The sequence below is a fragment of the Athene noctua genome, chromosome 2 (assembly GCF_965140245.1).
Source record: "Athene noctua chromosome 2, bAthNoc1.hap1.1, whole genome shotgun sequence".
NCBI lineage: Eukaryota > Metazoa > Chordata > Aves > Strigiformes > Strigidae > Athene > Athene noctua.
In genome coordinates this window covers 157005447-157032329 of record NC_134038.1, presented here as the reverse complement: position 1 = coordinate 157032329, position 26883 = coordinate 157005447, and the positions used below count along the sequence as shown (strand labels likewise).

General features: G+C 36.5%; 1 protein-coding gene across 4 annotated transcripts in view; it reads left to right on the top strand.

The window, feature by feature from the left end:
- The window catches only part of BBS9 (Bardet-Biedl syndrome 9), a 313837-nt gene that overhangs the window by 174330 nt on the left and 112624 nt on the right, over positions 1 to 26883 (top strand). For all 4 annotated transcript variants that reach the window (XM_074900814.1, XM_074900816.1, XM_074900813.1 and 1 more), the window contains exon 22: positions 23715 to 23825. In XM_074900814.1, coding sequence (XP_074756915.1) covers positions 23715 to 23825 — 111 coding nt within the window. The remainder of the gene's footprint in view (positions 1 to 23714; positions 23826 to 26883) is intronic.

The window sequence follows — 26883 nt, the reverse complement described above, 5'->3', positions numbered from 1 at the left end:
TGAACACATTTTAAAATAGAAGTCTGAATATCAGACATGGGAAAATAATGAGGAAGAATGTCTGAGGTGGTCTTTAATTTTCATTAATTCAGTCAAATTTCGTCACCCTGCTGGACTCAAATGTTAGTTCTCCAAGGGGTTAATTTTCAGGGATTACAAAAACAATGGTAAAGCACAGGAATTTGTTGTTTGTTTTTTGGTGTTGTGGTTTTTTTTGGTTTGTGGTTTTGTTTTTTTTTTTTAATTGAAACGAAGGCACTGATAGAAAGTACATAGATTTTTTTCAGGACATTCCAAGATTCCAGTATTATGAAGAGGAGCAAAATAAGATAGAAGTGTAATAAGACATATTTGTGTGCAGGGTTGTGAAAAGGATTTTATTATGTTGTTTAGAAAATCTCTCCTCCTCAATTGATATTACAGCTGGCAAAAACCACAGAGGGAAGGAGTACAAAGGTTAAGAAGGCTAAAGCAATAACATTTTTTAAAAAATGAATAATTTAAAGAGGAAAATGTCATGCATAATGAATAAAAAAGAAATCCCACTTGAGATTTGGGATTCATTCATTTGTTGTACTATGAAATTAAGTTGGCAGCATTGCAATTCCGACTTGCCTCATCTAAGTACAGTTAGGATCAACACATTAGTACCTTGGTGTGCACAATCCTATTGCTGGCTCTTTGCTTTGAAATCCATTAAATTTTAATATGTCCTACTTAAGTATAAGTGGTCACAAATGATTCATAAAGTTGAGGTAAGCTTTTGGTGAAAATAATTGTCAGTTGAAAGAATTTCCCCTAATGATTGTGCTTGTCACTGGGTGGCATTTTCTATATTGTTTGAGTTGTTGAGAGATCACAAGCAGAAACAAACTAAAATCTGCACTAATTGTTCAAAACCATGGATAAAGTGCTCTAGAGGAGAAAGTGTATGGCCTCTGCCCTTCCATTTCAGAAAACTCAATAGTAACAAGTAAAAAAGTGAAACCTAGATAGTTATTTTTAGAGTCTGTCACAAATGATGTAATCATAGTATCATAGAATGGTTTGGGTTGGAAGGGACCTTAAAGATCATCTAGTTCCAACCCCCCCTGACATGGGCAGGGACACCTTCCACTACACTGGGTTGCTCAAAGCCCCGTCCAACCTGGCCTTGAGCACAGCCAGGGAGGGGGCAGCCACAGCTTCTCTGGGCAACCTGTGCCAGTTCCGCAGCACTCTCACATGAAGAATTTCTTCCTATATCTAATCTAAATCTCCCCTCTTTCAGTTTAAAGCCATTACCCGCTGTCATATCCCTCCTGATAAAGAGTCCCTCCCCATCTTTCCTGTATCCCCCTTTAGGCACTGGAAGGCCACTATAAGGTCTCCCTGGAGCCTTCTCTTGTTCAGACCGAACAACCCCAACTCTCTCAGCCTGTCCTCATAAGGGATGTGTTCCAGTCCCTTCATCATCTTTGTGGTCTCCTCTGGACCAGCTCCAACAGGTCCATGTCCTTCTTATGTTGCAGGCCCCAGAGCTGGACACAGCACTGCAGAGGGGCATCTCACCGGAGCAGAGTAGAGGAGGAAAATCCCCTCCCTTGACCTTCTCGACACGCTGCTATTGAGGCAGCCCAGGATATGATTGGCTTTCTGGGCTGCAGGCACACATTACCTGGTCATGCTGAACTTCCATGTCAGCCAGTCCTTATCCTCAGGGTTGCTCTCAACCCACTCATTGCCCAGCCTGTATTTGTGCTTGGGATTGCCTCGACCCATGTGCAGGACCGTGCACTTGTTGAACTTCCTGAGGCTTGTACAGGCCCACCTCTCCAGCCTGTCCAGGTCGCTGTGGATGGCGCATCCCTCCAGCGTGTCGACCACAGCACACAGCTTGGTGATGTTAACAAACTTGATGAGGGTGCTATTTTTAAATAAAGCCAAACTTTAATAATATGCCATAATCCTTTTATTTAAGGTGTGCTAGTAATGGGGGGTCAGTCTTGTATGTCAAGTCATACCTTGGATTTCCCCTTAACAGGTTTCCCTTGCTTCCTTTAATTTTTTGTTTTCTGTGGTATTTAAAGAACAGCCTATATGGTGGAGTGCATTGGTATTTGTGCATGAGCTGTAAGCATTTGAAGAGTATAATTAGCTCTGTAGTTTAGATGATATTACTTTTCCTTTCCTGTCCCTATCTAGACAAAACCACTACAAAATTACAATGATTGTCTACTTTTCCTAAGTACAACCATGGCAAAGAATATCCATGCTCAAAAAGGTATTGAGGGAGAGAGTTTACAGAGGGATGAAGGTGTAGGGTGGAAAATAATTTCCAGGTCGCCCTTTCTCTTTGAAAATGCTGAAAACAGGTTCTTTGGGAAGCTTTCTTTTTTTTTTTTTTTTTTCTTTGTATATGTTCAACGTTTCTCTTAAATTGATTGCAAGTATTTCTTTTAATGATATATATCTCAAGCAAGAATATGTCAATTTTAATGGCTTATTCAGTGTCTTCTGATGGGAAGCAGCATTCTTAATCAGCAGAGATGCAACTGTTTACACACCAGGAGATGTGGCCATTATTTCAGGTACCACAACCCATTTGTTTTACATTTGCTACTTTTCTGTGTTTTCTGGCATGTTTAGGCTGAGTAAACATGACTCTTCTGTTACGCTGCCATAAATTAGATGAATCTTTGCTGAAATTGCTAGTGTTACATTATTCTAAATTGTACTGAGTATATCCAGAATGAGATAGTTATTTGCATGGGGTTTTTTGTGTGTGTTATCACTGAATTTGGCTTACAGCTTTTGAAGGGAAGCTCTTACTCCATATTTTGTTTCATCCTCAATTTAAAAAGAGCAAAATTGCTTGAACTATGATGATGTTAATGCTTTTTCTCAATATTCAGATCTTTTTAAAATGAATTGAAGGTGTTTGTGTATGTGGGATTGATTTAATAATTTTGATTATAGAGACAGTGTAAGTAACATGTACATGTGTGAAACTGTGGTGAGTTAACAGTGCAATACTGTATGTACATCACTGACACCACTTATAATGTATTTGCTTTTCTACATTACCATGAAGGAGTCTAATAAATCTAAACTTAGAGAAAATTTCATATTTTGTACATGCAGAACTGATTTTTCAATTACTTCAGATTTTTTAGAGCCTAATCCAAATCCTGATGAAATCTATGGGAGTTTTTCCATAGACTTCAGTAAGCTTTGGCTCAGGCCCCCTCTTTTCAATTTTTCAAGTAGATTTGCCAAAAATCTGCAGAGAGCCAGGCACTTGGAAAGTTTTTACTTGCAAAGTACAGCTGGTTTTGAGTTGCATACAGAAAAGTTCCCAATGCTTTTTTGAAACAAACAAAAAATAGTTTTAAAGGTCTTATAACTTTAGTAGGTAAAAGAGTGGCTTTAACATTTGAAGCTGAAATTGCCTTGGGTCTTAGTCTAAGCATGACAAATTCTATACTAGAAGATTATTCTTAAAATGCATAACTATATGATAACAAAGCTTAAAATTACAGTCTTATTATAAGTTTAGCTAAAATTTTCTTGGGTTGTGAGTTCCAGAGAGCCAGGGATGTCTGTCCTAATAAATGATTTCTTTTTTTGCTACAATGGAAAACTACACTGTAATTAAAGAATAATTCCCTGAGGTTACCTACACTAATTTGAGAGAGCTCTTGAACTTCAGGGAACATATTACACAGCCAGATCCATCTGGCGACATAGGGTGGTTTTCACTGCCTCTGGGTGGTTGGATCACCAGACTTGGAGGTAGATGTGATTGGACAGGCTGGGTTTTAGAGAGCTTGGGGCATAGCCTTTGCCTCAGCAAGCATAGCTCATACCCTGCCTATCAGACTAAGATTAAAATAGTAGTGCTTTAAAGTAGTGTCTTGGGTTCTGGATGGCAGTCAGTGAGGTGTAGAATCTCTCTCAGCTTCCCATTTTGTTTTTTTGAGTGATCACCTCGAGCACAGATAGGATGCAGATCTGGCTTAGGTAAAGCTCCTCAGTAACTACATTGTGAATTGCCACTCACTATGGTCTTGATGGCTTTTTCTTAGGGAGAAAAAGGGTGACATCTTCCTGACTCCGAATGCCTGACATTATTACAAAGTTGTCCATCATCAGTATTGAACTTGAAGAATTTTTTTTTTCCTTAATTTTTAAAGAATGAGAACATTTTGGAAGGCTGGTCATGTTTATGACCAGTCCACTTTTTGTGAGCAGTCAGCTGTTAGTCTACTCATGAAGTAGACTAGACTATAGATGGTTCAACTAGTGTTTGTGTGATAAGTGAAGGTCCCTAAATTCATGTTTCCCTTGCACCTGTGTTTATTCAGATTCACCCATCTCTAATACTGTGATCTGGTAATTGAGCTGGGGCATGTAATAAAATCAAACATGAGGTGCTTCATGACACTGGCAGATTTGAAAATTCTTTAAAGTAGTTCTTTTTTTTCTAATTGTGTCACTGGCTGAACTATGAACGGCAGCGATAAGGGGGCAAGTGAAAGTGAAAAGCTACATAAACTCGAATCCCTAGGGTTTTGTATTGATTCAGTTAAACTTTGAGGCAAAGATTTAGCTCATCCTCTGCTAATTAGAATATCAATAAAGGACTAATTAAAAAAAAAAGTGTAGTTAACTAAATAATGGTGAAGTACTTCCTTGTAGGATTAAAAAAATCTTCAGCAAACTGGTAAAAACTGCAGATTTGATGAGTTTTGTGGGAATAACATGGTATGCCACATACCTGCTGGGTGTTTGCTGTGTATTATAAGTGCAAATACCAGAGCAGGGTGCATTGCCAGTCTTTTGATGAAAGATGTGCTTTATTAATTCTGACCCTAACCAAAGCTTGACTGTTATTCCACTTGAAGAATACTTGTTAACTGTAAATTAGAGATATCACCGAAAGGGGTATTTCTTCAAAGTTGAGATGATTAGGGGGATGTTCCACTGTATTAATCGAGTTTCAATTTTAATGACCTACTGTCTTCTATGTAACAGTAAGCAGCTGTGCCACACTGTGTTTCAAAGAACATTTACTCAGCCTTTAAATTTACCATTAAAGATCAAAGAGAAGGTCTGAGGTATATGGATGATGAAGGATGCCTCAATTCGAATGGATGGCTGAGCAGAAATAGTGCAACTAGAGGGTAATAAATATTATGAACAACCTTTTTTAATGTAAGTTATGTGGTGCTGAACTGTATTAAATTTTATAATGGCACTGAGAAATCTGTCACGATTATCTTAAAACTGTATCAGGCTGCTGATAAGCATGTGTTTCTTCTAACACTTTTTCAAATAAACTTTTCAGTCAAAACTGAGGGTTTTTTAGGTAAAAATAATTGCTGGTGACATTCTTGAAAGCAGCTTGGAAATAAATGGATGCTAGAATTACATATAGGAATTTGTGGAGGACATTTCAGAGTACAGTATGTCTAAATGATCAGACTGTTTCCTTCCAATCTTAAAATCTATTTAAATAGATATGAATTAGTAATTCTTGGTTTTTATCTCCTCTAAAATGGAGAGAGTTTCTTGTAACCAGAGTAGTCATTAGGGGTATTAGGTTGCTGTTCAGGGATACTTAAATGAAGTTATAAACTGACATTCTCATTTGAATCAGGTCATTGATAAAGCAGGCAATAATGTGACAGGAGTTATGCAGGATATTAAAGTTAGTGGAATAAATTATGTTATATATCCTGGGTCTGATTACATTCTACCATAAATTGTTGAAAAGAAGGAAATTCTGTGGAGTAATGTAAAGCAGAATCCAGCCAGATATGATGAGGTAATTAAAGAATTAAGATCTAGCAAGGGCCATATCACATATTCTGTATAGGATTTTCCTGTGCTCCTGTGATTCTGTCCTAAAAGTCCTTCTGAAAGTAACACAGTTTCTTATGATGCCTGTGATGGTAAACAACTGCCATGTTTCCCTGCAAAGGCACTGCATTGGCAGAATTAATACTTTGCAGTACTTTTCCAGTCTGAGGAGAACAAATTAACCAGTTTTGCTTGATTATTTAATTTAATTAGTTATCAAGGAAAGGTGCTTGTTGTACAATCTTGCAACAGATTTCTCAAATATTTCCAAATGAAAAGTACTGGTATCTGTGTCGAAAAAGAACCATTATTTTTGGTCATCTTTTCAGCACATTAAACACTGAATTTTGTTCTAGTTTAGTGTAAAATTGATTCTCGTGTTGGTATCTTGATTTTCTTTGGCTATTGAATTGCATACACATGAGGTAATTTTGGTTAGTGTAGTTACAGTGTATATTATAAACCCTGTGAAGAAATATAAGAAGTGTTCAGTTATACTATTTATGGTTAGTCTACTCTGAATTTGGGTCCATGCTATGTAGAAGATATTTCTTCAAGTGTGTACTTTGTGATTCACTGAAAAATCATAGAATCATAGCATCATAGAATGGTTTGGGTTGGAAGAGACCTTAAAGATCACCTAGTCCCAACCCCCTGCCATGGGCAGGGACACCTTCCACTAGACAAGGTTGCCCAAAGCCCCGTCCAACAACACTGCCAGGGAGGGGGCAGCCACAGCTTCTCTGGGAAACCTGTGCCAGTGTCTCACCATCCTCACAATAAAGAACTTACATCTAATCTAAATCTACCCTCTTTCAGTTTTAAACTGTTACCCCTCGTACTTTCCCTACACCCCCTGAGTCCCTCCCCATCTTTCCTGTAGGCCCCCTTTAAGGTACTGGGAGGCCGCTATAAGTTCTCCCCAGAGCCTTGCCTTCTCTAGGCTGAATAATCCTAGTTCTCTTAGCCTGTCAATAGGAAGCTTTCTGCAACACAACATTGCCAAGCCAAGAAAGCACTTCATTTCTTGGTTCAAACCATTCCTTTTTAATGCAAGTATGCCACTTCAGCATGTATGAATATCACTGGTTGGTAATGGGTGTTGAGAGAGTGATAATTATTCATTTGCAGACCAGTCATAAGATTATGCTAAGGAGAACTTTACTTCGTCTGGCACTTTGCTAAGATGAAAGAAAGATCTTTGTTGTGCATGCTGTTTGATTATTCTGTAATATTTTTGGCAAGTCAACAGTTTACCTTGGTAGAATGAAAAAGGAATAGTTATAGAGGTATATACAATTAAGACTCACCATGGTAGGCTGTATTAAGAAATTTTTGGCAGGCACAGCAGTCTGGTCCTTCTGTACAGTGAAATAATTGTTTTGATCAACAAGATAAGGGTGAAATCCTGGCCCTATTGAAGTCGCTGGGAGTCTTGCCATTGGATTAATTTAGTCAGGATTTCTCCTGTTTACTTGACAGTACTGTATGTTACTGTTTTACTTGTATTCATGTAGTCGTTGGTAACCTGGTTTAGCAGAATGCATGAGAGCTAACTTTGAAGCAGAGTTCTTTTAAAAGTACCTGCAGACTCTGAATTCACTTCAGGTGGGTCTTCCTTCAGTGTTTGGACAAAAATGAAGCTACAGAAGATGTTTTTTAGCTCATTGCTGATTTGGTGTTAGTAGAAAGGAAAACATAAATACCAAATTATGTTCTGGGAGGGAAAATAAAAATTAAGAGGACTGTAAAAGCCTCCTCATTTTCCTGTAACTTTGGTGCAATGATGGCAGTGCTATCCTCTTGTCTTCATGACAAGCAAAGAGATAAAAGTTTAAAGAAAAGCCAAAAATTATATCGATTCATTTCTATTAATTCCTACTGAGCACCAAATAGGAAACACTCAGCACATAGTATTAATAGCTGTACCAAACCCTTTTGAAAGGCTGACTTTATCAACTGCCACAATGAAATATTATATTCTTTTTTTTTTTTTTTTTTTTAAAAATCTTCAAATGAGGATAAACTAAGGATTCTCCAGGGAAGTCAAGAAATACAAAGAATTTGAATGTACCTTGTTAATTACAATTATAGTTGTACTTTACATTTGATGCAGCTCAAATACAAAGAATCTGATGATACTTTATTGCTTACACCATAGGCTGTAAGAGAGAGAGAGAGCCTCTTGTGTAATCGGTGCTTAACAAACTTGGTCATTTAGCTGCTGCACAGAAAATACCACAGGTGTTAGACAGTTCACAGGATAAAATGAACAGTCTGCTGTAAGTAGCATTTCATGTTAGAGAAAGTGCAGATGCTGCTGCAAGATGTATTATATTTCCATAATCAGCGATAGATAACAAGAATTGTTTAACAATCCATATCCTTATGTGTGCACTTAAGCTATGGGCAGATCAATAAAAAAGCATTAAGCCTGGTGCCAGTTGAAGATATTATACCTGCAGGCTATTTAACTACATAACGGAAACTAAATCTGGATTTCAGTAACTCTATTTAGGCAAATCATTATCTAGACAACGTCTTTTCCAATTTCTCTTTTAGTTCTGGGTCATTTGGAAAGAGAAAGTCTATACTCAGTCAAGGGAGTTTCTTGTTTAATATTTCTAACAAATTATTTTTCTCTATGTGAAAGAAGTATAGCTAGTGTCTTAACATAAATGTTGTAGTACTTCATAATAATAATTTAATGACTTTAAATATAAAGTTACTCCTGAGTCCATCTGTGAAATGGTGGTTAGTTATACATAGAAATGACTTCACGAGCATGTGTTGAAATGACTGATCAATTAAAATAGGCTTTCTCAAGTCTTTAAAATCCTATAATGTATTGTCATGTACTCATAGTATGTTGAGGGATGTTATGTATTTTAGATACTGGTCTGATTTCATAAATTTTATGTGAGGAGGAAAGTACATTGACCTGTAGGGAACTGTTTGTGGAATATGAAATCATGAACAAAATTTGAAGTTTTGGAACAGGTCAGAGTTAAAAACCTTTTAAACGTGATCGGAGTGCACACTGAATGCTCAATGCGTAAACTCTTTCACACAAGATAGGCTAATAGTCTGCTTTACTTGGTATAGTAGACATGACCAAATTAAAGAAAATTGACAGAGAACACTTTTTTACCAATGAAATGTATCCTTGGCCTTTGGTCAATCTGTGTATGAAGTCATTAAGCTTATTTTATGGAGCCAAGACAACTTGCAGTGTGTTTCAGTCATTTTGTGTAGGCAAAAAAAGAATGAGAATACCCCAGACGCTCAGTGAGCTTGGTTATACAACAATTTCTTTATCAGAACACAGACTTTCAATGCAAGGAAATGAAATAGCATGATGTTTACGTACTGGGTTTTTTTGTGGGGTGTGTGGTTTGTGGTTTTTTTGGTGAGTGGGTTTTTTTATAAAAATTGTCTCCCATCAAGTTATTTCTTTTAATGAAGGAATTTGGATCTTACTGAGGTCCAGATGAATTTTGGTGCTGTCACAGTAAAACTTGATATCAAGAGAGAACAAAAAAAAATCAGTCAAAAAGATTTCTCATATGAAATATTTCTCCTATCGAAAGATATAAAGAGGATGATATTTGATAGTGTTTGTAGTCAATTTGACTCTAAAATATTTTACAATAACTCTAAATATTGTGCACATTGTGGGGACTAAGAAAATACTGCTATTAAACTTCTCTTAAAACACACTGTCAAAAGCAGTTAATATAAAAGATCAAAGGTTTGACGGCAGCAAACTCCAGTTAGATGATCTTTGGTTTGCCATTCAGATACAGGTATTTGGACTTAAGTTTTTTTTTTTAAGTGATGTAGAAGTAGAGAAGAAAAGCATACATGATATGTTAGTGCTCTCACTAGAAGGTTTAAAGAAAGAATAGGTAGAATTTAAAAAGAACAGGTAAAGGAGAAGTGACATTGCTGAGGTATAGGAGGAGCAGCAGCCATGGTGTTATTTTAATCAGTAGTGTCATAGGGAAAAGTCCACCAAATAATTTAAAGCATATCCACATTTGCAAAAACCTAGCTTAATTTAAGACTGGTTTTAGACAGTAAAAGTCAATTTCAAATAATGTTTAACTTGCCCTTCCAAACCAATTAGTGGTTGTAGCCTAGAATTAGGGATTCTAGCATGTTCTTTTTGTCTAGGTCTGTAACATACTAGTTCTGTATTGGGTTTACATGGCAAGGTTTTGGTAGCAGTGTGTTACAGCTTCTGGGAGAGGCTGCTAGAAGCTTCCCTGTGTCTTACAAAGCCAATGCCACTGAAGACACCAAGGTCAGTGGAGAAGAAGGGGTAGGAGGTGCTCCAGGAGCTGGAGCAGAGATTCCCCTGCAGCCCATGGTGCAGACCATGGTGAGGCAGCTGTGCCCTGTGCCCAGGGAGGTTAATGGGGGAGCAGAGACCCACCTGCAGCCCATGGAGGACCCCACACCAGAGCAGGGAAATGCACCAAAAGGAGGCTGTGACCCCATGAAGAGCCCATGCTGGAGCAGGCTCCTGGCAGGACCTGTGGACCCATGGAGAGAGGAGCCCACGTTGGAGCAGGTTTGCTGGTGGGACTTGTGACCCTGTGGGGGACCCACACCAGAGCAGTCTGCTCCTGAAGGACTGCACCCCGTGGAAGGGACCAAAGATGGAGCAGTTCGTGAAGAACTGCAGCCTGTGGGAAGGACTCACATTAGAGCAGTTCATGGAGGACTGTCTCCCATGGGAGGGACCCCACGCTGGAGCAGGGGAAGAGTGTGAGGAGGAAGGAGCAGCAGAGACTTGTAATGAACTGACCGCAACCATCATCCCCTGCACCACTAGAGGAGGAGGTAGAGAAAATCAGGAGTGAAGTTGAGCCCAGAAAGTGAGGGGTGGGGGGAAGGTGTTTTGAGATTTGGTTTTATTTCTCATTACCCTACTCTGATTTGATTGGCGATAAATTAAATTAATTTCCCTAAGTCCAGTCTGTTTTGCACATGATGGTAATTGGTGACTGATCTCTCCCTGTCCTTATCTCAACCCACAAAACTTTCATTATATTTTCTCTCTTCTGTCCAGCTGAGGAGGGAGAGTGATAGAGCGGCTTTGGTGGACACCTGCTGTCCAGCCAGGGTCAACCCACCACACATGTCTATAATGTTATTTAGAGTAGTTACAAACTACAAAAATATGTTTTAGATCTTGGGAAGTTCTTTATTATAGTTTGAAGCTCTGATTACTAACTGGATTATTTATAGCTTTCATAAACAAGCCTAGCTTCTATATTGATAAATCTGTCACTTAAATGTCACTGAATTCTCCTTGGAAAAAAACTGTAAAGATTAATATCACTATAAATGAGAAAAAAGTTGGACTATTTAGGAAGTCTAAAATGTTTATCCTCACAACTAAGGGTTGGTTGATCTTTCCTTACTGCACTGTAGGGAAAATGTCAGAATTGAGGCAAATAGAGGATCAGATGTTTTGTTAATCAAATATAGAAAGTATTCAGAAATTCTATAGGGTAAATATTAAATTCAAATTGTGTGACAAAATTTGTCTTTAAGAGACAGGTTCTTATGCATAAGATCTCATTTATGATTTCTATTGTGGATCATAGGGAGAACATTGAAACTGAGACTCAGTCATGTTGCTGGTTTTCCTGGGCATAAAATGCTGTGTTATGAAGCATGTATACGTTAGATAAGATTATAGAGAAGAGATTTTGATTACACTCAGAGAAGGTCAGAATGCAGTGATACACAAGGAACCTGTGATTTTCCTTGCTAAGATAAATGAGAAAAAACAAAAATCCACTTTTTGACACTTCCATTCCTTCACATCATTATTTCATTTTGATGTTATGAAATACTCTCAGAAGACCCTTTGGTCAGGCCTGCCCTCTTCTTGCTTCATGCCCAAGAGCTTTTTTTGGCTACCACATGCACTGAAAGACATTTCTTTCACCGAGTCCTGCATCACCAGCTTTCTCACTAGCACAAAAGCAAAGTATGGGAAAACTCTGTTGCTCTTTAGACATAACCATATAATATGCACAGTGTTGTAGTTATTGCAGAAGTACTAAAGTCCTGCACTTACGTGGAATGGGGTGCCTCCTCAGTATAGTCTTGTGTTGTCTTACTGGAGTTATTTTTCACCTGTTTTCATGTTTAAGAATGGAGGGCTTGTTAAAGGAGGGCTTAATTGAGGCCTCAGACTTCTTGAAGGTGGCTGATGATAGTAGGAAAGGAAGTGGAGGGAAGTCAGAACACTGGCAATTTGTGTGACATAGAACATGGTAAAATCACTTTTTCTGTGTCAAATACTGGAACGGGTTGCCCAGAGAGGTAGTGGAATCTCTCTTTTGGAGACACTTGGAACTCCTTTTGATGATTCCAGAGCAACCTGATCTGGCTGGACCTGCACTGATTAGGAGATTGGATTAAGCAATGTCCAGAGGTTCCTTGCAACAAATTATTTCATGATTCTCATGATTAGCCTTTGTGCATTTTACTGTTGTGTTTTCACCTAGATGAATTTCCATATCTGATGTATTACACAACTTCAGGTGTACCTTTGTGCCACAGAAGAGCTAATGGGGACCAAAAAATAGGATGCTAGAATGAGCTGCTTACTTTATTGAAGGTTTACATGACTGCCTTAATATAGTTGCAAAGCTGCAGCTTAAGATTCAGTTTTATCACTAGAGGAGAAACAATTATTTTTACTTTTAAAAGAGAGGTATGTAGGCATGGAACAATATTATACAAGTTGGTAAAAAGCAGCCTTATACTCGTTTCCTTTCCTCTCTTTTTCCTGATTGATGTGATTGTGCAAGGGAGTCTGTAAAATTCTAGCATTTCAATTCATTCTTCTCTCCTATTTCAGGTTATTTGTCTAATACTTTTGGTTGTACTTTGAATAACATATTTGATCCTTTAGACTATATATTGCTTTGTATAGTTTCTGTGCGGATGAAGTAGGCATTTCTAAATTATGTTTTATTTTAGCTATGTGTTATAAGATTCATGTTTAATTTGACATAGGCTTTCTTTAGCATGTACTAATGCTGTACAAACCCAAGAAAAATATGGTTTGGAGGTGAAGGGAAGTAGGGGCTACCCTTGTCATACAACTTTCACTTTGTACTTTAGCAGATTCTGGGTATCCAGTCACGGTTGCAAAAATATTTTTTTAAAACTGAGTAACCCCTTGTCCCATGAACTTTTAAAACTAGACAACTGATTGAGAGAATTAAATAAGCATAAGACATAAAAATAGCTGACTGAGAGCATCTCTGTATTGTACTTGCTCTGTCACTTTATCATCTTGGACAGCAGCAGCAATGTCAGCTTTTAAATAAGGTGAAACAGAACAGTTAATCCTGTGCCTTCCCATATAAAAAGCCCCTTCTGTTTCAGACATAGCATTTTATTGTAAAAACAGACCTTGCTTTTTACCGAAAAAAGCAGATTGGATTTGAACACTGTTCTCCCTAAATACCCATTATCTTCTAGTGGATGTGATTCGTTTGATGACATTAGCCAAATTGAGTCTCTCCCTCATCTCTGAAAAGTTCAGTGCCAAGGTTCTCCCAAGTTGTTAGAGACTTTTGGGAGCGTGTTTCCTCATATCTTCAGATACCTTGTGTTTGGTATAAAGGTACTACACAGTTCTGTATAGTCAGTTCTCTTTAAGGTTTATCATGTGAAGCATCCCAGTCTCGGCTACTTCTGAAAATACTTGCAGAAGATACTATTCAAAATGTTTGCTTCTATGAATTAAGTCCTTCATTTTTAAACAAGGAGAAAGGTCCAAAGTAATCCCAGTAATGGAACATCACTTCTGTCTTTTGGATGTATCATTTTCATAATATTTGAATGCTATTGATGCTAGTAAAATTGCATGGTTTACACAGATATAGGTGAGGTACTAGTGACGTAATGAAATGCTGTGCAGTTAGTAGAGTAAAATTTGCTGAATAAGAAGTTCTTCTAAACAAAGAAAAAAATTCTGTCCCCAGGATAAGATGTAATTTTACAGTATTATGTACAGTTCTGTGCTCATTTCCTCCCTATAAACTAGATTGAGTGGCATTAAGATACTAAATGGAGCCAAAGTTGATTTTTTTTTTTTTAATTCCCCTAAAAATCAATCCCAGAGATTTTAATGATGTAAAAGATTGAACTATAATAACACAAGATAATAATTGGATATATTTGGTATGGGTAGTATATAGTAAATGAAGTGTTAAATACTACTGAGACTAAGGCAAATATAAGTAATGTCTGTTTCTTCTTGCAGTACTGGAGCAAAGATAGGTTATTATAATTTGATTTGTTCTTAGCTCCTAGTAAAATTAATAAAAATCGTAGTTGTTCATTAAATAAAAGTGACATTTTTTTAGACTAAACAAATACAATGTTACTCAGGTTTTACATATTACAGACAAATCTGGTATTTGGGTACAATTGAGAAAGTAGAAATTTGCAATGCGTGAAAACCATGTGCTATCTTTGGAAAGCAAGTATTTTTAGCAGAGGTTGCATTTCAAGTGTGGAAGAGAATCTCTGCATTATAAAAAAGAGAATTCTCTTTCTCTCATGAATACTTTGACTTCCTAGACTGCTAGTGCTCAAAGGATCTATATGCTGTTTATCTTGGAAAGGCACCGGATAGATGTTTATTGGGTTTATTTCAGTAACATTAAAAGCGGATGCTTGTATCCATGTTTATTTCATCACTTGAGTTGCTTATTTTCAAGTAGTATCTGGAAATACAGAAGAACAGGGTCTAGTTCATTACCCTCTTAAAAATACAATGTCTGATTACTACTATTAAATTTCAGCACTTGGCATTTTATATTTTATAGTCCAGTGTCTCTCCAAATGTAAATTTAGTAAGTTTGCTTGCCAAATACTTTTAGGAACTGGAATTGTCAGAACTACTTTTTAAGTGTTTACATATCGCTGCTGGTTTTTTAATGAAATATTTTTAATGATACTTTGGTCCCAGACTCTTTACATTTTTTATTTTCAGTTATGAACTAATGGTTTACATCCTGCAGCTGGTTAAAATAGCCAGGTGGCCTATTTTTTGTGGTGTCTCATATTCACTTTGAATGCTGTGAAAATATTGTTACATAAATAGAGACTAGTAATTCATTAATGTCCTAATGATTAGATAACTACTTGTAATTAGATAACAAATAGTATGATCATTTCAGAATACTAATAGATAAGTCTATATCTGTTTTGTCCTGTATTCCCTCTGTCTTCTATTTCGAGGGGGTGGAGGGAAGGAGGAAAGGAAGAAAAGAAATTCGTGGTTCAGAAACTCCATCTCTGTGTTATGAATGGGTCTGAATTACGTTATTCTAAATACAATTGTTTACCTCCATGATACCTGTTCAGGGATTGTTCAAAGCCCTTGCTCTCTTGGTAGTCAGAAACCTAATTTCAAGTCAAAATTAATTTATGATCAATTCTGTCTTGTTCTAAGAGTGTCTTGTTTTGCCAGACACTAAGGATTTCTGGCCTAATTACATTATTGGTAAAGATCAGTCTGTTCCATTTTTAGTCCTCTTAGCTAAGCAAGACTGGTCATCTGCTCATGTGTCAGTAAGGTAAGTGATTTTTATATGATCTTAGTAACCTTCAGCTGGCTTTTTCCAGGTTTATTTAATCCGTCATGAACACAGTAACAAGAATTGAACACAGCATTCCAGATGTCTTAGCAGTGCCTTATTCAATAGTATCATTGCTTTCTTTATCCTTATTTGGAGCACTGTCAGGTGGATTTCAGAATTGCATTCACCTTTTTCCTGGTCATCACACTGGAGCTTTTTTCTTTGATCATGCTGTGATTTATTTCTGTGGGGTTTGTATTCTTCTTTTGTTTCCATAACAACACCATTTCTGATAATAATAATAATTCTTATAATATTAAAGCAACTGCAATTGCTATTGAAATCTGATTTTGGTATTCTGTAGCTAAAATATGACATTCTATTTCTTTACTATTCTATTTAGTTTACTAAACTATATGATCCTTTTCCAAATTGACCAATTCTATATCCTGCTCTTTCAGTAGCCCATCCCAATAGTGCTATGAAGTATTACTCTACCACTTTAATTTTGCCCTTGTGAGCAACATATATCCTTCAGTGCCTACGTTTGAATCCCAGCTATTAATCCGCTGTCTTCTGTTATCCACAGTATATCTGAGGTCAGTAGTTTTTGTTCTTGTATTGTCTTGCCCAAAATCTTGCATTAGTGTAAATCTCAAATGCTTTTTCTGTGATTTGACTCAGTTTCTGATCTGGATTAGGAGTAAGCCCCTCATTAACTGTTTCTGTCTGACTACTGTTCATCAGGCTGTCTCAAACATCCAAAAAACCCTGCATAAGAAGGCCTCATGCAGCAAATTGCATTATCTTTTACGTCACATTCAGAGCGGGGACAAAAATCCCATCTTCGCTAACCTGCATTACTGAGTTTCCTCTTATTATTAAGAGCTTGTAAACGGTGTTTTACTTAGGTCAATATGCCTCAGTCTTCTTGAAGATAAATAGCTGTCTGTGCCACTGAACCAGTCAAAGAATACTTACCTTGAAAGTCTCGCAGTATGATTGTGTGACAGAGCTTGACAAAACTGTAAACCATGTCACAAACATTTGTTGTTTCTTCAACTTCTGGCTGCAAGCAATGAAAATTTGCTTTTTCTTCACTAGTAAGTCCAAAATTTGTGTGTGTATACATATACTTACAGATATATATTGTCTATATATGTGTCTACATGCTTGCATCTTCAGCTTGAAGAATGCTTCATGTATGTGCTCCAGGAAATACAAATGTTTTAAATGGGAATAGGAGCAAATCGTTTCTCTAAACTTCTTAAAATTATGAACACCAGGAGGGTTTGGTATCAAGATTGCAATAGTCAATTTTAGTCTGACTGTTTTTAATGTACTCTGAAGAAAGGTCAGGAACTACATAAAGACAATATTGTGAATGATTTTTTGAAAACCATGCTCCAGAGATCCCAGCTGCTCTGAACATTGACTTTTAGGTGTTCTTTTGGGGTGTGTTGGCAGATAGAAACCAGAACTGACAGCAGAAATTCATTTGAATACACTTTTAGAAAAAATAATTAGGAAAGTGTTTATCAATGGGAGCATTACCTATTTAAGTTTTTCATGTAAATTAGTAAAAAAGTCTAAAGACCTAGTAGTAGCCACCTTACCACTGTATTACTGAAACAATGCGATAAATACAAGCTCTACAGAGATGGAAGAATGTGTTACTGAAAACAAAATACTTGGGTTAAAATTCTTTATGTATTTCTGTGGGAGACATCAGTCTGTCAGCCTTGCACAGCCTCTGAGAAGCAGCAAGGCTTTGATGAGAAAAGGGCCTTGGGAGAAAGATAAGAAACTCCTGAGTTGTGCCAAGCTGACAGCTGCAACACTGAACTGTGGAGAAGTCCTGAACTGTGAGAAGTTACCGCCGCGTGAACAGCGCGTGAACAGGAAGGTGATTGTTCTGCACTGCGTGTGTTAGAGGGGTCTGATGCTGATAGGAGAAAAGGTTGATAACTGTCCAGTTGCTAATTTGTAATTACGAAGTAAGAGCTTTAACCAGAGCATACGTATGTACTATTAGAAAAATAATGAGCTTTGCTGGATATAACTCTCATAGAGTTGTGCAAGTCCGATATCCTCCTACAACATATTTCATATACATATATCCTAATACACATGTATGTATATTTATGAGCACAAAATTAATTTATTTATGTAAAGCAAAACTAATAATGACAAAACCCTTGCATATTCCTCTTGCTTCCCAAAAGGGTAGTATGAAATTGAGTTTCTTGCTGAATGAAGAATGTTATTTTGAAAATACTTTGGTAACAGTATATTCTGTAACTTCTGCTACTGCTGTATTTAACCATCTTGAAAGAAAACCTTTTCTAGTTACGCTAAATGAGAGCTGTGCTTAGTGGTACACTGACTATTGGGAAGATGATGAGAGACCCAGTCAATAAAAAACACCAGATGTTATGTGAGACAGTGTACTCTGAAAAATACAGTATTTTTATTGTTATGGTTTTGTCAAGAGTTGATATTCCCTTGAAAAGTTCTTGTTATAAGCTGATTTTTTTTTTTTTTTTTGGCTGTTACAAAAAAGCAGATGGAAGTCCTCCAAACACTAAAAACTCAGTAACAATTACCTCTCCCAACACAATCCTGAACACAGAGCATGTTTTTCAGCCAGTCTGTGCTCATGAGGTTGAATAGGTTGTTGGATGGAACAGTACACTTATGCGGTTGAAACACAACTGTCATCATTCATCCTTTGTTCATAGTGAGTAATGAATGACTTTTGGTCGATACTGAATGGCATTATATAGTTTAATGTTACTGCATTCTCAGTCCTGCATTAGGGTACTACTGAATGTTGATTTTGATTGTGTTCTTGGCTGAATGTCCAATAATACTTCTTTAATGGAAACAGCTGTTAGATCTGTTCTTAGCCATGTGTTTCTCAATGCCATTTGTATGACTTGCATACCACATGCACAGAACCTCATCCTGGAAGAATGGCTAAGACAATTTGACAGTTTAAACAGCGTAGTTACTCCCATGAAGAGATTATGCTGCCAAAGTATGCTAAACTTCTTAAGATTTTATGAATTCAGGCATGTTTAGAATATTTGAACGTGCTACAAGCTCAAACAGAAGCCACACAATTGGTGCAAATTACCTCTGCATAGCTCTCAGTGCAAAGAGTGGCAACTTATTATAGGACAAGCTGTGGAATTTATCAATTGGAAGTTTTGTCAAGCAACATTTCAGTGAAACAAAGGCAAAGCAGAACAACAGTCTGATAATGTCTCTGTGTAGTCCCATTGAAAATATGTTTTGGTGATCTTCAGTGACCTTGGAATGCATGTTCAGCTGGTATGATTTTTTCATTAATTTATTGTTCTAATGCAATATAGCACAGAAATATTTTTCATCATTTCATAGAATTTGTTTCTGTCAAATCAGGCATAAACCAATGGAATTTTGTGATGGCGCAACTGTAGCCACGCTATTAGACCTAAGTGCTATGTTCTGAAACCTATCACTGATTAATTAGCAACTCTACATTTTGCTAGTGAATATCTGAACTAAACGAGAACTGTTTTCTACTGTGAATTGGAGCTGTGTTCATTATTAAATAGCCATTTAGAAAAAAATATTCCTTATTTTTCCTTCTCTTTTCCTGCACTTTCTCTTTTTCTTTTCTCATTGCACTCTGCAATGGAAATATGTTTGCCTTCTCGGAATGTGTCTATTCAAATGACAGACTCTAATCCAGACCCAGTATGTGAATAAATGTTCCCTGGACCTCATTATACACTCAAATATGTATTGTTTTCTTCTATAGATCTTACTGTTCTATCTTTCTTCTAGTAAGCAACAATAGAGCTGTTTATCTATAAAGCCTGCATACAGTATTTACTTCAGCAGGCAAGCTACTTTCTGATGGGCAGATTCTAATAAAATTTACAGGACTTGAATAAATGTAGCTAGCAGAATCAGTAGAAGTAATTGATTATTAGAGAGAATAATCTCTATTGCCTTAGACTGCATTTTTAGTATGCACTTCCCTAAAAATTACGGACAGCACAAAAAGCCCAACTGCATATGGTTTTGCATATAGTTTTGGAGTCTCTGAAATAATTTTGCTGTTTAGATTATCTCCATTGTATAATCAATCTGCACAGGGATGACAAAATCCTGTATTTAGAGAGCTTCCTGTTCACATTTTGACTCTTGCTGCCAAAGACTGCTCAGGAAGCTTTTTTTTTTCTTCTATCTGTAGACTCTTGTTTGAATTAATTTCAGAGGAAAATGGAAACTTTATGCATAGTTTAGATTGTGATTGAGTGGAAGAGAAAGAGGAAACCCAAATAGTCTTTCTCTTGAAGTGCCTTTTCATTTTTTTAGATGTATACTACGTTTTCCTGTTTTTCAACTTTTAGAGTCATGTTAAGAAGTGTAAAAACATGGTGATAGGAACCTGTAGGAAAACTGTCAGTACTTAATTTTTGTTCAATATGTATTGTATGTTTATGTTTCCTTTGGGTGTGGGTGTCTTTTTCCAACTTAAGAACCAAATGTGTTACAAAAAATGATGTAGTGAAAATAAACAAGAGAATTCTCATTTCCTTTGGTGAACTAAGTTCACAATTAACTTGAGTGTAATTTTATACATGTTGTACCCTATCAAACAGCTTTGCTGACCAAATCTTGTTTTCTTGGTTTTATTAGAACTGATAAAAGATCTGTGATGTCAGACAAGAATTTAGCTACGCAGAAAAAGGAGAAAGAGTGGGTCAAATGTAATAACATATTCTAGATGTTATTCTTGCCAACAATTAATGGGGAAATTCATTTTATGAAGCACTGTTTACAGACTGACATCTGGAGAACTTCTCAACTTGGATCATTTCCAGGGTGTAGATTTATGTATTACTATTCCTGCCTCTCTTTCCCCCCTTCTTCCTTAAATATTTCACTTTCTGATGTGTACTATTCACTTAATTATCAATGAATGTGCATTATTCTGTTGCTGTGATTTCTTTAAGGATTCCAGGTGCAAAAAATTGTAAATGCTTGCTAAAATGGACATTCAGTGGATACTTTCTGAAATTTATCCAGAGATATACAAGAATTTAAAGAGGGTTTTTTTGTTTACTTAAAGTAAAAATCCTGTTAGTCATTAACCAGATAAGTCAGTGTAGATACCCTCAGTAGAACTCTTGCAGTATGAAATTTAAAAGTTTAGAGTTCTAACAGGAAAGCTTCTTTTTTTCAGATAGGTGTCTTTCAGAGTTGTAAAATGTTTTTTGAATCACAAAATCCTGCTCTACCATGGTTTAAATATTATATTCAGTCTTGTGTATTTGTGCCTTATTCAGTGGCTTTTTTAGTTTAGTGAAAGTTTGCAATTTACTTTGAACATTTCAGTTCTTACAGTGTGACAGTTGTCTTAGTGTTGTCTTCACTTTTTTCTTCCATGGGGAATCATAGCAAATTATCAAGGATACCCATTGTTATCTTGAGGATGGGTACCGAGGCCTATTGGATCAAGGAGATGGAACTTGCCATTGGTTCCACTGGAAAAAGCAGATACTAATGTTGATACAGGTTGATTTGTAGATGAGGGTCCAGTCATTCTACCTAGTCCTACGCATCTGAAGAAGCTAAGAGACATAGTTCAGCAAATTCTAGTAGTTTCTTCAGTTAGAAGGCAATACTGGTATTAAAAGAGTAAGACAGAAATGTGGGGATGCAAAGACTTTGATCATATAAAGCCTCATTGCCTCAAAAGAGCAAAAATATCACTATTATATGGCCTTCTTTTTGGTCATTTGCACCGATAATTATTTAAATAAATCCTGGTGAAATCCTGGCCCACTAAAAACAGTGCTCTCAGCACATGGAATGCATTTATGAAACAATAGTATTTAAACACCAATTCATAGGGAACCATTATTAGTATTGTTGCAGAAGTAGGAATAATTAGTACTCAGTATTGATTCTGATACTATTGCTCTGTGTATTCTTTCTACACTTCTTTTCTGTGTAAAATAGTCTACCACTGGTAACACTTCAGTCCTCATTCTCTGTCAAGAGAATCAAGTTATGGAAGAAGTGGATTCTGCTTTTAATTTTAATAACTTCTGATGGTATCAGATGACAAGTAAATCTTAACAAATCTATAACATCAAAATCAAGAGCAGGAAGTCTTGTTACCTTTCAGTAAGTAGTGTGTTGTACCTAAGGGCAAATAGACTTTTTCCGACTCTTATTCAGTTACTATCAGTGTTGATGACTAATGAAATATTTTGGCATCGAAAGCCATCAATTCTCAAGGCTATGTAAGTTATTGAGTTTCAGGTTTTAGAACAAACGTTGTAAAAATTCTTTTATTTCTATGTAGAAATTCAGTGGATGTTAATTTACTAGGCAAGTTTTCACTCATGCTGTTAGGAAATGTTATAAAAGCTTTTAAAATGTATGATGCCATTCTTAATTGCTTTTTTTTTTTTTTTTGTGCAAGAAACCTTAATTTTGTGTCCTGTATTTACAGATTACTTTATGGGTTTAATAGGGTAGATTTTATCTGAAGAATATAAATTAACTTTTAAAGCCGTGGTTTCCATTTCATTAAATCTTATAGTTTACATTTTAGTCACAATTCGCAAATGAGAACAGAAGTATTAGTTTACTGATACTTATTTTCATTTAGGGTGTAGGTATATTTATATTTAATGAATGTCAGACATTGTCCCAGTGTTACAGTAATTTAACATCAAGACATTGTTCTAATTTCTGATTTTCTCCTTCAGTTTCATAGCAGGTACCCCAAATATCTGAAGCTGTCATGGCTCATAAGTCTGCACATTGCTGACACATTCACTCCTAACCTTCCTTTCTAACTGAAAAAATTCACTTGCTTTGAATCAAATATAAACCCCATGCTGTATCATACTTTCTGTCAGGGTGTATCTGGAATATAGTAGCTTTTGTCTTTCCTCTTCCTTAGGAACAAAGGATGCTGTATCAGTTCTTGAGCTGGTAGGGATGACTGTTTTCCATGATTCATTGGGGCTGCCTTGCTTTACCGTAGCTAGACAGCGTGGTACATTTCTGCAGAGCATCATGTGTTGCTTTGACAGTTCTTCTGAAACTGCTGAGGAAACTGCAGCTCTTATACTTGGGGATGCATCCTTGTTTTTAACAACTGTTCTACTACTTCAGTTTGTAAGGAGAGAATAGCCTGTGTTGCTGCAGATTGGGTACACCCATTGTGAGGCCTGGAGTAGAATATTTATTTTCAAGAATAAACAACTCATAAAGGTGAAAAGTCTGTGCTCTCCACTGGGAGTTGATGTGCTGTTTATAAACGTGCTTTCAGAACACAATAAGTACATGGATTTGTTTGCTTGCTAGTGGTGATCCTTGGAGGGCTATGAGAAAGAAATGCAGCTCAGCTGTGTACTATGTTGTTGGCAATGTTTGCTGCTGAACAGTGACATCCTCCAAAGTCCTGATCGCAGCTGTTTTGAAATTACATCAACCTATTCCACTGCAAGCTACTGCAGCTATCTTCAGGTGATACTATGACTAGATTGTCCGTCTTTTAATGTTTTAAATATAGGCCTTTAAACATTTTTGAAGAGAAGTCATTGTGTTCTCTAATGAACTACTCAGAAAGCAACATTGCAAAATACAAAGAATCAATTATGCCATGCATCCTACAATCACTTATGAGTAAGACATTGCCAGTGCAGTGTCTTACTGGACAGTGAAAGTGTCCCTGTATTTCCATATCTCTAGCACTAAGTAATAAAAATACTGTATTTAATAGCCCATCCAGAAAATAATCATCATATATCATTCTTTATGGCAAGCTAACAATCTTCATCAGGTTTGTTGACTTTGTAAAGTTATTTCATTCACACTTGATTACTTTTAATATAAAACTAGCTCCCAGTAATCTGATCTTTAAACACAGATCACATTATTTTTATCTTCTGTGTGGAACCAGTTTTACATATTCTGTGGTCTTAATGTTGGTGTGAAAAAAGTTTTAATATATTAGTAGTAGAGAGAAGTCATTAAGGCATAATCAGCCTTCTAAGCAATGGTAATCATTTTCTTTAACAAACATTTCTGTGAAGTGAAAGTAAAGACCATTTCAGTTTTATGTGTTCCTGTCAGCTAATTTATCACCTCTTTTCCTTAATTATGCACTGGTGATTTTGTTTTGTTACATAAACACCACATTAATGTTCTTCCATTTTCAACTAGGTGGCTGTACTACAATTCCAGAGTCTGATTTAGAGGAAAGAATGGCTATACCAGGCTGCACAGCAACGTTTCCCAATCATGGGCAGATTGCAAAGCAGAAATCCAAGTCTGGTAAGAAAAGGAAGACTATGTTGTTTTACTTAGAGGTGTAGAGTTTGCCTTTTCAGAATGTTTGTGGACATACGAAACAAATGACATGTATTTCAGGCTTTGCTAGCATAATTTTCAGTTTTTCTTGTGATAATAGTACAACGTGTAGGATTCTGAGTTTATTCAGCTTTGTCTATCAAGAATAGTTAAACTGTAGAGATCAGTCTTCAAATAACTTCACAGTTGAAAGGTTTTATGCTACATAATACTTGAATGAGATTCTTGCAGGTTTTATTCATGACCTCCTCCACGGAGGCAACATGAAACTGAGGACATTTTGGTGTAATAAAGGCTTTTTTTTCTGCAGTATGGTGGTTAGACTTTGTGCCAGTTGATTAAAATATGGCCATTACTTATCTTTTGTGGGGAGACTTCCTAGAATTTCAGAAAAATATTATTGGATACAATAAAATTAAATTATACTGGCTATAAAATACACTGCATACAGTGATGACACGTTTTCTGGAAAGACTTCATGCTGCCGGGAACTGTGATATAGTGTTAACATATTTTAAAAGCAGCACTGTAAAGCAGTACATTGCAGTTTATAATAAAGGGCCTGGTAAGCTCTCAGGCTTTGACTGCAGCTATTTCCCATTTTGTTTACTAAGTTGTCTCTTCGTTCCTCGTTGCCATCTCATTGTCTGATCTTTTTCTGTAATATTTATTTTAAAATGTATTAGAACGTTGTTTGTAAATCAGGTATTTTCATTATAGATGGGTGTTGAAGTTAAGAGCAGCAAATTAGAGGTTGCAACCAATCGTCAGAAATAGACAGAAACTCCTTACACATCTGCAAAAAACAGTTAACTGTGTTTAAAATGCATTCAGCTGCTTGTTTGCCCAGCTAACTTTTGCATAGATGATCAGGGAGTTGGAATGTATAGTTAATTTCAGTAGCAGAATTTATGTTAGCAAAGTTTTAATAGCAGGCAGGGAAGAAGGGTATCTAACGCAGCAATGGGTAATAATGCCACAGTGTAACTTGAAACTCCAAAATGAGTATCTGCTCACAAAAACAACCTGAAAAATCCACTGAGGGCCTGAGCTCTGACTTTTCTAGAGTGCTAATTACTTGCAGTCCTTATGGACTTCAGGCCAGAAGAAGAAGAAAAGCTGTCAAAGTTGACATGTATAGTTTAACCTTTGTCATCTGGATATATTAAGTACCATCCTGATAATGGATAAGTGTATTGTCTCTCTGATTTAGGATTCAACCGTGATAAAATTCCAACTTCAGTCAACTAGACCAATAAATCAAGAACATATGTCAGGCAATCTCTCTTTGTCTGATGCTCCATTCTTCTGATCACATATTTGTTCTTCAGTAGATAGTGTTCTGCTATGTTTAAGTAACTGGATTGCTGAAAAGACTAGCATGAGAGGAAAAGTATAGTAGTGTCTTTCATGAGATCCAGAAACAGCGGTATAGGGACTTTCATATCCTACTGTAAATCTTAGCCCATGATAAAAATTGAGACTTACTTCACACAGCTGGCTGTTGTTGCTTTGTAACTATAAAAGGCAGAATGAAAACTTTGAAAGCTTTAAAAGTTTTTAGGTTTACAGCCATGTGGTATACCAGAGAATTTAATTCATTCATGTTAAGAATTGACTGCCCTTTGCCATTGCTACAATACAGAGAGCGCCTAGAATATCTGCCACTGAGCTGTCTGGAAATTCTAATTGCTGCAAGTGTAAGAGCCAAGGGAGCTACTTAAACTGTAAGGTAACACTAGGCATGAAATCACAGCACGGCAGTGTTTTTCTGTACATGATATTCTTGGCCTGAGTTATTGCTCAGGCACCAGAGACTGCAGCAAGACCACGATGATTACAATGAGTCCTCAAAGAATATTTGTTGTCTTACATACTTTTTTGAGTTTGCATTTAATTTAACTATGTCCAGTCAATAAGAGAAAAAAGGGACAAAGTAGAGTAAAATTTCTTTTTCTTGATATATCTTCCTTCATTTCCCGAGGGAGTACAAGATAGATTTTGATTGTAAGTTTTCTTCATGTAGATGGCTTTTGTTATTTGTAGCTCTAGCTATAGAAGTACTTTAATGCAATGAAATATTATACTGGCTTTTGAGAGGTTTCTGTGCTTAGTGAATATTTTTCATTGGGCTGTGTCAGCTGAACTGGTATGTCATGCCTGTGCTTCTTAATGCTCTTCACCAAAAAATCCTCACAGTTTAATGATAGAGTTTTAAAGATAAAAATAGTTTGAGGCTACAACACCAAATATCTCAAAACTGAAGAGAAAAAATAGGGTCTCTTCAGCTGTAGTTTAGTATGAACATGGGCACAATTGCTGATATACTTGTGTAGGAAACCTGAAGAGAAACATCTCTACTAACAGACTGCATTCACAGAGGAAGATGGAAAGCAAAGAAATTAAATGAACTGATCAAGTTAGAATATTCCAAAGGATTCTGTAGGTCATGGGAGAGCTTCAGCTGAATGCGATGGACCACCATCAACTGACATGGATTAAGAAGTGTAGTTACATACTTGCTCCATCTGATACCGGACCAAATCTTAACAACAGGACTTTGTGCAGGTTGAATTCTATTTATAGTTATACACAAGACAGTGGAGAAAAAAAAAAAAAAATTAAAAAAAAAAGGAGTAATGAAGTTGCTTTAATGGGAACATGTGTGTTTCTATGTCAGAAGAAAGAGTAAGCTCTGATTTCTCTCACTGATACAGTGTGCTGGATTAGGACAAAACTCAAGCGGTTCTCAGTAGTACAATCATAGAGGTAGAAAAACAAAGCAGAATGAATTGCTTTATCTACTGAAAATAAGTGAAAGACCTGAATTGCAGAGGTCTCGGCAGGAAGCAGTGGGAGTTCCTGAGTGACAAAGGAAGAAACAAGTCATCTCAAAGGTGTGCTGTACTTGGACACCCTTGCTTATAGTTAAATCGCTTGTGCATACAAATCTGATGAAGAGAAGTGCTATCAAGAAGATTATAACAGAGATAAATGATGAACAAAGGAGGAAGCATCAAGA